This window comes from Camelus dromedarius, chromosome 11, assembly GCF_036321535.1.
Source record: "Camelus dromedarius isolate mCamDro1 chromosome 11, mCamDro1.pat, whole genome shotgun sequence".
Classification (NCBI taxonomy): Eukaryota; Metazoa; Chordata; class Mammalia; order Artiodactyla; family Camelidae; genus Camelus; species Camelus dromedarius.
Window position 1 is genome coordinate 46,915,777 of NC_087446.1, and position 13,789 is coordinate 46,929,565.

At 33.7% G+C, this 13,789-nt stretch overlaps 1 protein-coding gene across 1 annotated transcript in view; it reads left to right on the top strand.

Moving 5' to 3' along the window:
• Window positions 1-13,789, top strand: part of MUC19 (mucin 19, oligomeric) — a 134,553-nt gene that overhangs the window by 16,102 nt on the left and 104,662 nt on the right. The window contains 15 exon segments of the mRNA XM_064491235.1: window positions 19-201; window positions 290-337; window positions 2,083-2,133; window positions 3,134-3,193; window positions 3,766-3,994; window positions 4,745-4,862; window positions 5,311-5,371; window positions 5,593-5,690; window positions 7,552-7,762; window positions 8,441-8,563; window positions 8,984-9,107; window positions 10,538-10,673; window positions 11,926-12,018; window positions 12,636-12,720; window positions 12,892-13,029. Of these exon segments, the coding sequence (XP_064347305.1) occupies window positions 19-201; window positions 290-337; window positions 2,083-2,133; window positions 3,134-3,193; window positions 3,766-3,994; window positions 4,745-4,862; window positions 5,311-5,371; window positions 5,593-5,690; window positions 7,552-7,762; window positions 8,441-8,563; window positions 8,984-9,107; window positions 10,538-10,673; window positions 11,926-12,018; window positions 12,636-12,720; window positions 12,892-13,029 (1,758 nt within the window).

The window sequence follows — 13,789 nt, forward strand, 5'->3', positions numbered from 1 at the left end:
TCATTTTGTATTCAGCAGGTGGCTCAAATGCCAAAAATGAGAGTGAATATCCTGGTGGTATTTCTGAAGATTCAGGACTCAGTTTGGGGTCATCTGACCAGCAAGGATTTGAAGTCGGTGAAATTGGTGGGAATGGAAACAGTAACAGTGGATCTGCTGGGGCTGAGTACTTGAGTCTTGGATCTGATATCAGTGCCTCAGGTACCCTAACCTGGACTCTGTTCCCAAGAAATCCAAATTATTTTCTTCTTTCTTTATTTCTTTTAATCACAACTTAATTTTCCACTAGGAGGAAACATTTGGTCTTCTGGTTCTGGAAGTGGTGAAGGAAGGAAGGGTACAACTGGACTTGATGTTGGGGCATCTGGACCAAACACATTTGATGAAACTGGCCTTAGTGGTGCAGGCACCTGTGATAATGGAAAAGATGTTACTGGATCTGTTTCCCGTGGCTTAGGAAGTTAGATTTATTTCCGTTAATTAGAAGTTCAGGATTCTAACATACATTTTAAAGTAACAGCGAAAATCATGAATACTCCTAATAACATAAAAAGCAAGGCAGAATCCTGAAATGATGGACAGGATCAGGCAGAAGTCATTTAATATTTGTTGGCATCGGATGTGGAACTAGTTTTGTTGCTGTGGATATGTTGATGTGGAATAATTTTTGTTGCCTTCATGTGAAATTGATTTGGAGTTGTATAAGGTGAAGAGTAGCAGCTGACTTGTTGGGCTTGAACTTTGTATTTTGGATCTCGTCTTGGTGGCTTAAGTTTTTTTTTTTGGCAGATTCATTCCTGAAAAGAGTAAATAAGATGCATCCTTTAAAAAAAATCTGATAAAATTAGTATTTCCACTTAATGGAAACATGAGATTAAATAGTCTTCAAATTTGTGATACACGTTGTTAAAAGAAAAATGATATGGGGACTATTCTTATGCTGCTTGTAATGTTGGAAGGTCTTGGGAGCCGATCACAGAACTGTGGACAGTAGGTTCCTTTCTAATGACATAAGTGTTCTGAAAAATATTCATGATTCGTACTTGGAACTTAAATTTATAATTAATACCTTTTTAAGAAATAGAATTGAATTAGTAAGAAATATAAGTGTAGTGTAGTAATGGTTAACCTCAGGCACGATTGACTATGAATGAATCTGTTCTGAAAAGGCCTGGTCACACAGAAATCGCAATTTTGTTTTTTGTTGTTCTTAACCTTTGGACATAAATTTTGAAGTCAAAACTTAATGAAACTGAAAATTTTTTAATTATTCATGATTCATTGCCACTGATTTTGTTTAAGGACAGCTGATACAGGTGGTTTAAGAGACACTGAAATTATGAACCCAGGATCTGCTGCCATTAGCTCAGGTATTCAAATTTAGGTTTTTGTTCCTGAGAAATGTGCTAAGAAGTAATTGTCTCTTTTTCTACTGTGGGGTAGTTACCAATCTGAGATTTTTTTTGGATGTTAGCTTTTGACTGCTTTCATTTTTTCAAATGAGATGATAGACGTTTATTAATTAGTGTTCTCTCTGGTAGTGGATCTAATGGTATTAAATCTAGTGTCTTTGAAATGGCAGGTTCTGGACTTCTTGACATTAATGTCTCTTGACATTAGATATCTTATGATTGAACATCTCAGTTTATGTAGATTGGTGGTTTTAATGCTTTCAGTTTCTCTTAACGCAGAATGCTTTGTTCAATTGACGTCTTGAAATGGCGCCTAGATTTCCCAAATGTACAGTAACAGTTCAAAGTGGGAGCAAGTTTGGTTGAACCTGGAATAGGAGACTTGGAACCCTGTCTGTATAACTCTTTTCTCTTTCCCTGAACAGGTTTTCAGGCAACTGATCTGGAATAAATCAATTTAGTGATGAGGCTTATAATTTTGTTACTTCAGCAGGTTTTTGAGTTAATGATTTTTTTTTCTCATACAGCTTCACATCATTCTAAGTCTGCTACCATGAGCACTGACGAAATTGGATCGATGGTTTATACATCAGATTTAAATCTTTTTTTTTTTATATTTTAATAAATAAGATTATACCCGGAAACAGCCTAATCATTTTGTATTAAATAGGTGTTACAGGCTCATCTGACAACAGTACTTCTGGACCACTCAGTATTCCAGGTAGTTTGATTTATAACATCCAATGTTTAAAAGAAAAATTTCTGTTGATTATTGATTTATTAGGACTTGATATTATTATGTGTTTCCCATGTGAAATTGAGCTTCTAGGTGCTTCCTCTCTTTGAATATTCAATTTAAATGACCAATCGGGTATCTGAAACAACTTTATGAATAAGAAAGATTAAATTATATTTTAAGAGAACCTAAATAAAACAATACAACTTCTCTTTTATCATTTTAGATATAATATTTAAGGAATGACTTTATAAATAAGAGTTTAATCTGTCTGCACTTAAGTTGAGTGAAGACAACACGTAATAGAGAGGTGACCTCAAGATACACAATAAATGGCATTGTGAAAAATATTTTAAAATTCTATCAAAATAATTCACTTTTTAAAATTGTTGCTGTTCTATTTTGCTTGCTTTTAGACTTGCTCTAAGATTGCATGTGTTTACTTGGTTACATAAAAGGGTCAGTGCATTAGAAATAAACAATTGTGGGAAACTTAAAGTTTCGAAGTATACAAACTTTTCCCTTTGATGAGGTGAATTAATTTTTTCATATATAGGTAATTGAGTTACTAGTATTATATCGTAGACTGATTTAGTAAAATCAACCTTGGACTTGTTTGGATAGGGTTTTCTGATAAAAATAGGCTACCAAATGCTATTTTTAAAGTTGAAGAAATAGTTTTGTAAGGGATGCCACATATGTTAGTAACTGTACGTGACCCCAAATGAATAAGCTCTAAAAGATTTCTGAACATACTGTGGCTGATTGCTACAAGAAAAATCACGGATTTCAGAGATAATAATGCGTATGACTTTGGCAAATCACAGCTCTCACAAAATCAAATTATACACTTTGGATTAAAAAAAAACCCATTGATGGCCTTCAATATCAACTTTTAAAATTCCCATGTAGAAGACAATATCCTGTGTATTTAAAGTCAATATGTATCTTGAAATTTAAATAATCTATGCATTGTGTTAAATAGAAAAAGGATCCCATATTCCAGAAGCAACCCCGAAATACTCAGAAACAAATGCAATTGTTGGTAAGTAAAAATGACTCTGACTTTTTTTTTTTTTTAAATGACTGATTTCTACCCATATTTCTATGCCTAGGCCAGCCAGTACCTAGTGAGGTTTCAAAATAACCAAAATTTGAAATCAGTTTTAAAAAAATTTCCCATCATCTGTTTTATACATAAACATATACACATACATACATATGTATGGAGAGAAATAATAAAATTCTTTACGCTTATTTAATAGAAATAGTAACTCACTCAGACAACCTTAGAAAGACTATCTCTACAAAAAGCAAAACAAACTAGTAAACGGACCACAACTTCCCTCCACATGGCCCTTCCCAGAGTCAAGACAGTTACTCTTTTCCACTGGGAAACGAGATGTTTTTCTTCATGTTTTGTTTTAGTCGGAATAGCCAACTCTGGGTGTTCCCAAGTTACTTTTAGCACACCTTGCAGTATGTGATAAAGTGTGAGAACTGAACCTTTCAGTGATTTTTTTCTTTTTTGATACATAAGCACTTAAAAAATCAGAGTTAGAAGCTATGCTAATTGTTCTAACTAACGATGAATATTCCACCCTGAATATTTTGTAGGTGAAGCTTCTACGTGGGGCACAGGAGCATACAAAGCTTTCAATGGCCGTGTCTTTTCCTTTGAGTCATCATGCACGTATACCTTCTGCCGTCACTGCATTGACTCTGGAGGAGATTTCAATATTGAGGTCAAGCGAAGCAATGATAGTGAGATTGAAAAAATCGCAGTTATAATTGACAATAACGACATCTCTATTTTTGGCGATATCATTTTAGTTAACGGAGAAAGGTGAATGTCATAATGTTTTGAATAAAGGCTGTAGAATTACTTAAGCAACCTGAGCAAAAAGGAAAAAAAAAAGGTTGAATAGGGAAGAGATAGTACTCTTTTCCTGTTTTGGGTGCTCAAGTTGATATTTTTAATAAATTCTTCTTAAATGTATAAGACTTTGCGGTATGTGGGATTGTAAGATATTATATTTATTCCTATAACAAGTAAGGGGAAAAAAAGAGTGGTTCTATTGTTCGGCTATTTTGAGTCTCTAGATTTGGGGCAACATGCATATTCAACAAAACTGTTAATAGGATGTTTCAATTTTCATTTGTATGTTTAACACTAAATACAAATTTGAGGTTTTACGATATATTGAAACTTAGGCCATTATTTTCAGAAGTAGCGATTTGAATTTGGAAGGATGACTATTTCAATACTTTTCAGGATAAGAAAATGAGGCATGATATTCTACTTGCGGACATTTCAAATTATTTCATCATTTTATTCTTACACTGAACCACTTTTTTCTTGTTGGTGCCTCCGAAGCCCCAAGGACCTATTCATTGTTTCTTAGAAGTCTTTCCAAAATTGGACCAATAGCCATTGTGTCTCTTCTTCTGTGATGATCAGAATAAGAAAACTTTAATATTTATTAGCCAGTATGATATTTATTATACTAAATGCAGAAACATGGATTATCACAACAAACACGTCAAATTAATGCGATTCTTACCTTTATATGTACTTGTATTTTGTGCTTTTCAGTGTACAGATACCATATAACAATAAGTTGATTCACATTAAAAAATACGGAGAACATAATGTTCTGAATAGCCGTAGAGGAATCCTGTCTCTGATGTGGGACAAAATTAACAAGCTCTCAGTAAGTCCATCTATGATTTTTCTTATAACCCCGTGCTTTGTGGTTTTTACCTTTGGTTATAAAAATAATGCAATATAAGGAAAATAAGAGCTAACGTTTATTGAGAAATCTCTATGTATTGATCACTGTACTAAGCACTGTCTACTATTTAAACTACCTTTAAGTAGAATGTTATTAATCTTACTTTACAGATGATAGAACTCAGGAAATTCAGACTATCCAAAATTAAATAATTGGCCCAAAGACACACAGTTAGTAAGAGGTGAAGTCAGGACCGTTCCAAATTCTAGATCCAGATCTTTTAGAAAAGGCCCTGTAGTTTATTTCTAAGTAAGCAGCTTAGGCGACATTGAACATGGAGAGCCCCTGTCCTTTGGTTTGGGTAAACTTCATCTTGAGATATTTTCAATATTTTATAAACACATACATGTAATTTTTTTTTTAAAAGCTCACTCTTCACAAGCAATATCCAACTTGTGGTCTTTGTGGTAACTTCAACAGCACTCCAGGTAAGATTTCATGTCAAAGAAAATTATCTCCCCAAAGAAAACTGTAAAGTAATTACTCATATTTAGATAAACCTAACAACTAACAATTTGCATTTGTCTAAAGAATGAGAAATTGTTAAAATAAAAAATATATATTTATATTGTCAAGTCCACATTTATCTTGAAAATAGTGTACGTATATAATGAGTATCTTGAAAACATTGCTTTTTTTTTTTTTTAAGGAGACGATATCAATGAGCACATTGCCAACAGTAAAATTCCTGGTAATTGTCCCAATGCTGTTAGTAAAAGCTATGAAGTCTGTGAAGACGGAGTAGAGGTAAGAAACTTAACATTTCATCCAGGAGCAGATTTCAGCAATATTCCCCCTTGATTTCGATTTAGAGAGCCCACATTTTCTTCTAAGCAACTTGTTCTTAGAATTCTGCAACTGCTCCCTCTCCAGTGTCCCTGTGGTCTGTTTCTAAGCTTTAGGCTAGCTGTAGATTCTAATATAAGTGCCTTTTTCCCTAAAACATTATGATGTTTACTATACATCAGTGTAACAATTCTAACTTCCTTAAACGTTTTAGTTTGTTGGTAAACTGAGGCACTTCACCTCTCCATGATTATCTCTTGATGGGGACTGACTTGACTCTTACAGTTTACAAATCAATGTACCGTGTTCCTAAGACCTACTTTCTGCTCTCACTCCCTGAGTTTTGCCCCAGATAGCCAGTCTGAATTGTCACCTCCTGTATACTTGACCTTCGTTTTGAAAAAGTTGCAGACTATCTTTTTGACAATGACCCTTGAAAATAGTCGTCATTTGCTCTGAATTTTCTGCACTTGTGTAATTCTGTTAACGTGGAATTTGATAGTTTGCATTCATTTGATGACTGACGGCATTTTCGCATATTCCTATTCCAATCTAGCACAAAATTCTCAAGATCGCAATATGTGTAGGCGGTATAGGTAGAGGAGACTTGTGTTTTATGGACAATGGGTGTTGTATTTATAACTGCTTTGTCATCTTCTAGCAAAGCAAATTAAGCCATGATGTTATGAAAGGTCATCTGCTATCTTCCTTGTGAAATGCTCTTTCGTCTTTGTAGTTAGAGTAGCTTTCTGTTTCCTCTGACACCCTATGCCACTCATTATTACTTACGATGAAATACAGCCTATAAACACTCCCCATGTTTTCTTTGCATGTTTCCTATGAGATTCTGAGGCCTGTGATGACAGGGATCGTGTTTTATCTGTTGTGGTAGTTGCACAGTGTGTGAGAACTTACTTCTATTTGCTCAGAAATGTTCGTTGAATGAATATATGTTAAAGCCAACGCAAATTTAGAAAGAACTTACCGTGTGCAAGACACTGTGTTAAGCCTAGAGATCACAAAATTCTATTTCTTGCCCTACAGGAACCTGCACTCTAGTGAGAAAGTTACACAAAGAGTCATAGATAAAAAACAACCCTTGAAGATTTCATTTCACTTAATTTTATATGTCACTTGGAGAAGGTTATCAGTGTTCCTAGGGCTTAATTGGTGCAAACCATGCATTTGCTTGCCAGTAGCTTTTATATTTCTCTGAAAACAAACATAGTTAAGATAGAAAACAGGTATGTGGTAGTTAAAATATGTTGAAATTTGAACTTTTTATGTTTGATAATATGTGTCTTTATTTCCTTCACCAACAGGGGAACAAATACGTTGTTTCAGAGCAAACACTCATGGCCCCCACCAAGGAAGCACAGAATCACTCTGTTTCATGTTTGTCCATCAAATACAGGCAGACTAACAGTTGGAAGGGCCTATATCCCTCTGTCTATTGTGGTATCAATCATTCACCACCCTGATCTCTGGCATCAGCAATCTTTCCTTTTCTCATTCTTTCTATTTTCTTGAGTTCTAAACTTCATGTCACTTTTAGAGAAAGTTTTGATGAGTTTGGTACAACTTTTGAAGTTGTATAGCAATCTGAGATGCCAGAGGTGAAGTTTTCCGTTAGGAGTCACTGTACCAACGTGATAATTCAGAGCTCTCCATTTCAACCCGTGTTCAACAACTCTCCCTGTCAAAGCCATGCGATATTGTGTAAAGAAAAACAAAAAAACTTCTGAATTTATCTTTCCTTGAATAGTCACTTGATTCTTCATTTTTCTTATCTTTTAATAAAACTTTGTGCTTTATTTTGTAGTACTGTGACAAAATTATTGGAACCTACTTTGAGCAGTGTGGGAAGGTTAGCGCTTTATCCAATGACTACAGAATGATCTGCATCAGCGAGTATTGTCAAAATAGAGACAAAAATTCCACGTGTGACACTTACTCAGAGCTGTCCCGCCTCTGCGCTTCAGATGGTCCTGGCACCTATGAATCCTGGAGAGATGATTCCGATGTGGTTTGTGGTAGGTTTTAGACGTATTACAGATTCCAAATCAGGACGTCTCCACAGTGCTCTAAAGTTGAGCCATGTTTCAAAGTAATCTTCTCAAATGCCTGTTGCCCTGGAAGGAAACTTAGAGGTGATAGTCTTGTCTCTGACGTGTACTTATGAGGAAACTGAGGTTCATTTTGTGGCGTGACTTGCCACAAGTGCTTTGTGTTAAGATCTTAATTAGGGACTTTATACCCTATAATCAGTAAAACTCACTGGGAAAAGTGAATAATTCTGTAAAATTGTAAAAACTCTATAAAAATAGCTGAACAAGTTATCAAAAGTATGTTGGTTTTTTCCATTCTAAAAACTAAAAAACATAAATGAGTTTCATACAGATATAAATATAGTTTCCATGTATACTTAACACAATCTTTGTAAGTTAAAACACAAGGAGAATATCAATTTCAAAGTAAGATAAAATGATTTTATATAATATACATTTCCTCCAAATTAATATTGTATCTTAAGATAATGTGGTGCATAGGAAATTGGCATAATTTAGTTACCTAGTTTCTTAAAAAACTGACCTATATCTTGAAAATTACTCAAGGAATCCCATTTGAAAAGATCCCCATTAGAATATCATGTATGTATCACATTCATTTTCCTCTAATTTCCATATATACGTATTTGTGTATTTCTCCAGAAAAACCGACATGCCCAGAAAACCATATCTACAAAGAATGTGGTCCCTCAAATCCTGCAACTTGTTCTAATGTAGCTCCTTTTCAAGACATTGAATGTGTGAGTGGCTGCACCTGTCTAGAAGGTAATAGTATTTATACTAAAACAGTTGAAAATGAAGTGCCTCAGTTATAGTGGGACTCTTGTTTCTAACAAGATATTTAATGAATAAATTATTATCTATTCATAATCCATCCGTCTAGAAAACTGCAGGGGAGGGGAAGAGAGACTTTATCATGTTAATGTGCATTTGTATCTCTACAATATCTGAGGGCCATGGTCCTACACAGATGATCCACTAGTCCTATATTGGGCTCAACAGGACTGCTCCGTGGCTCAGACAATTATCTCCACTCTTGCCAGTTCTTGCTTAAATAGAAATCATCATTTTAAGTACATGTTTACACTTGAAAGGACGATCTCAGAAGTGATTTCACAATCCGTTGCTTGAGAATTGACTGAGCTTTGTATAGCTTTGAGATTAATCTTATATGATGTATTCTAGGCTATCTATTGGATGACATTGGAGAGAAAGGGAAATGTGTGCTGAAGGCTGACTGTCCCTGTGAATCTAATGGAAAAGTGTATCAGGCAGGAGAAGTCCGTGAAGGTCCTTGTGGTTCGGAGTGGTATGTGTGTACTTTCTGTCTGCATTTTACTGATAGTGACGTCATACAAATATTTTAATGTAACTTAAAATAATTCTTAAATCCACACTTAAAAGAAACGTTTCAGAAGCAAAAAGCAACCTCACTGCATTTTCTGTGTTGGTACGCTTTCTTATTTGAGGAAAGTTTAGTGTGTTTTATGTAAAGTAGATGAGTTTCTGTGTATCTTTAAAAGATAATATTTTTCACTAACTGAAATAACATTTTGAATAGTAAACCAAATTGGTGGTTGTAAAGAATAATACAAAAGTATGGTTATAATAATAAAACAATAATTATGCTAATTGCCAAGAATATTTAAAAATATTCAATTAGAAACAACCCAACAGTTTTCAAATAATTTTACATGTGGCTACACTGGTGAAGATATATTTAATCCTGAGTGGATTTTAATGTGCTGAAAGTTAGTGTAGATTATTTCTCTTTTAGTTAAATAGCTTGATTATTCATTCTGAATTCAGGAACAATGTGCTGACCAAAGAGATTTCTTTATTTCTCAGTATGACTTTTCTCTGAAACTTCAAATGTCTGCAAGATTCCAAAGGATTTTCTAGAAATGTACTGTTTCCTTGTGGGGAAATAATCTGACTCAGTGAAAACTAATATATTATTTATACTGTAATATTTTCTTGATAAATAGGCAGTGTTCCATTAGTCTGGTAATAATATATTAATAATAATTATGAATAACAAGAGCTGTGATTTATTGAATGTGGATAGCAGTGCTGTCCAAGAGAAATATGATGTGAGCCACAAATATAACACACATAAATAATTTAACAGTTTTTAGTGGATGCATTTTTAAAAAGCAAAAAAGAAACTAAGTGGAATCAAGTATAACCATGTATTTTACATATCCAAAACACCATCATTTCAACATGAAATTAGTATAAAACACAGAGAGTTTTTTACAACCTTTTTTCGTATTAACTCTTAGAAGTCTGTGTGTGTTTTACATTCATAGCAGGTCTCAATCTGGACTGGACTGACTAGCCACATGTCACGTAATCAATAGCCATACGTCTCTATACTATATTGGGCAATGCAGGTCTACAACGTGACATGTAGCAGGTGTTTTAACAGTAATAGTGAAATGTGTTCTACTCAAACAACCCCCTGAAATTCAGTTTACAAGTTTTTATATGTTTAATGCAGGCAGACATTATTATTTAAGTCGATAGAATTAGAATCTTTTAAAATATGAGGATACCACTGTCAATGAGACATTTTATCAGAGTTGAGATGTTGCGTAGGGAATGAAGAAGATGGTCTAATAAAGCTTGACTAGATGTCTTAGGTTAAGCTGTAATTTTTTAAATGTTTTGTTATTTATTTTCATCATAGAGAAAACACAATCGATGACCTTTAACATAACCATTGCATTTTAACAGCACGTGCCAAGAAGCAAAGTGGTCCTGCACTGAACTGTTATGTCCTGGAAGATGTAAGGTGGAAGGAAGCTTGATTACGACTTTTGATGGTGTTAAATACAACCATCCTGGAAACTGTCACTATCTGGCTATCCACGTATGTAATAGTCTAGAACACCTGAGAAAGCTAATACAGACACCAAAATATTTTTCAATCAGCTTAGAACACTATCTTCTACTTAATTTACCATTTTAAAAAAATAGCAGACAGCCCTTCAATTATTGGTTATATATTTCAGTATCTGTTTTCTGTCACATATTGACACTGACAATCAGTATTACCTGCACTCCCTAGAAATTCCTTGCTAAACAAAAGCAATCTAAATCCCTTTATAACTAATATTTTTCTGAATACACTGGAAAAATATTTCCTTTTTCTACTTTTTTTGCATGTGCTCACTCATGCCGCAAGTGAAAGTATCTTTCACTTTCCACATGGCATCTTCCTCTTTCCTTATTACTCTTTTACATTTAATTTATTTTTTATAATACAATAGCACCATTATGATAGAGGCTGTCCTTACATTTAAACTCTTTTCAGTGCTAACATTTTAATCTACATTTCAGTAAGAGGAGGATTCCATTTTGTAGCTTGTGCCTGTAGCTAGCAGGAGAATAAGCAATTTTACTTAATCTTCCTGGAAAGGAAAAGTGATAAGCAGAATTTGTGGCTCCTAAAGAGAGAGATGTGGGTCAATGTGCAGGAATCTGAAAAGTATAGTTGCTAAAAGTCAGTTTTCCAAATCTTCTTTCCTTCTTTGTATGCCCCTCACATAATCCATGAGGACAGGGGACGGGCAAAGTGAGAGGGAAACATATCCAAATATGTGGTATATTTGCTTCTTATAGAGTAGATATTCTTAGATCTTGAAGTGATAACTGGAAGTCAGCGTTGGACGACTTATGTTATGGGCTTACAAATTAAATACCTCTCTCATTGGATTTAAATAGATGTTATGGATTGTCCAGTGAATAAACAAGCTATATTTTATGTTTAGTTTCTTTATTATGAGGCTAAATCCTGTTAGTCTCAATAACTCTGCATAATTCCCCTGGAGGAGAAGACAAAAATAAAGAGAAAAGAGAAAAATGATGACTGTGAAAATCCACCAGTTGTAGATTACATAGATATAACTTAAGCAAGATGCTTGGACCATCCGTAAAGCACTTGGCCAACACTAGACTGCACCATTAGCTGAACTAGGCTTCTAGTTTCAGAGCAGATGGATTGTATGTAAACCTTTTGCACACTGAAAAGACAAACATGCATTGTGGATGAATCACATAGTAATGGCACGTAATCCATGACATTTCAATAAACATTTAAATGAAATGCGTTTTTTATACAGGACGAAGACTGGTCTATTAGCGTTGAGCTTCGTCCATGTCCAAGTGGTCAGTCAGGAACGTGCTTAAATAGTGTTACACTCCTCTTGAATTCGGTAAGTAATCAGCTTCCTAAAGTTTATTCAGAGCAAAATCAAATCAATTACTTCACAAACTGAGAATTTTTGAGGTTAGAGAAGAGAGGCTTTACTGTGTAAACTAAAAGCATAAATAAGACTGATAAACCCATGGAGGGGCTGGATAGTTCCAAGGATTCTTAGGTATACCCTAGGCATACAGCTAATGTGCTAATCACAGATCAACCTCATGTGCCTATTAAATTATTAAACTCTGTGAACCATTTAAGAAGGCAATTGTATTTATTTAGACTGTCATGTATTTGGAACTGACATTTTAATTGGAGATGACCTAAATAGGGAGGGTGGCCACCTAGCTTGGTCTGTGATACTTATAAGCCACTTGACCTTTGGAAATCCAAGGTCCCTTCTTGAGTCTCAGTCTCCTCATCTACACGTTAGAGATGAAAAGTCCTTTATAATCTTGCTCAAAGAACTGGTATAAGAAATGCTTTAAAAATGTTCTATATTTTAGATATTTATAAATTAATCCAATAAAATTAAACATTTTATGACACATTTCAGTTTCATATATTACACTAAAATGAATGAATATTGTAAATTAATATGAACTAACAATGTGCTTTAATTATTAGTCTGTTTCAGTTGACAAATATATATTCAATAGAGATGGAACAGTCACAAATGACAAGATTAGAAATCAAGGTTATTACTATTCAGGTAAGTTTAATAATATCATTAAAAAACAAACATAAAGTACATTAATTTATTCAATTTTTAAGATAGTAAACGTTTCTGTTTTTTAAAATATATAAAGTATAAAAGCATTTTAAGAAATAAAAACTGTTTAATATGTTATTATTGCTATTAATGTTAAAATTATTTTAACAGACCAAATACAGATCTTCAAAGTATCTTCCTCATACCTTCAAGCAGAAACATACTTTCATACAAAAATACAAATACAAATTGCTCCTGTGATGCAATTATATATTTCCATGCCACCCAACCAATTCACAGACACTGTAGGTAAGTCCTCTAGGTATGTTTTTATTTCCAAGTCTCTAATGTGACCATCATTTATTGCAACTTTCAGTTGTCTCAATTAATGACATTAGATCATAAAGCATGTTTACTTAATCTTCCTTTCCACGTTGCAGTAAAATAATTATGACGTACAGTGAAGACAGCTTTATTTATTACAAAATCTTTTCCAAGTGATTTTCAACAATTTAACCATTTTAAGGTCTTTAAATTAGGTGAGATTTAATAATATATTTTATATATCACTTTGATAATGTACATTATATATCACTGATAATATATCACTCTGCTGTATATCACTTTGCTATATGTTACTAAAGTTTTGCCCTGTAGAAGAATAAATGAAAATATTAGAGACATAAATCTTTAAAAAAATCAAGTTTCAAACACAAGCTACATAATAATTTGCCTTTCTACTGATATATTACATGGTCATATCTTTTACTGAGTTTTTCTATCAAAGAAATGAGCTCTTATATACTGTCTTGAATGTCAAAGCAAAAAAAATAATAGAAATCCCACAATTACTCATTTAGAACAATCTAAGCTTTTGTAATATACTTTCGCTTAAGAAGGTGACTTTTTTATGCATAGGAAAAAATGTAATTCATGGGTCATAAGAGTCCAGATAAGATAGACAGATAGCCCTTAACATAATTCACCTCTCCAGGCCGAAACTGAAAATTCGCAGTCATAAAGCATGTTTCCTACAATGTTGTCAAAGGAGGTTAAGTTACAGCAACAA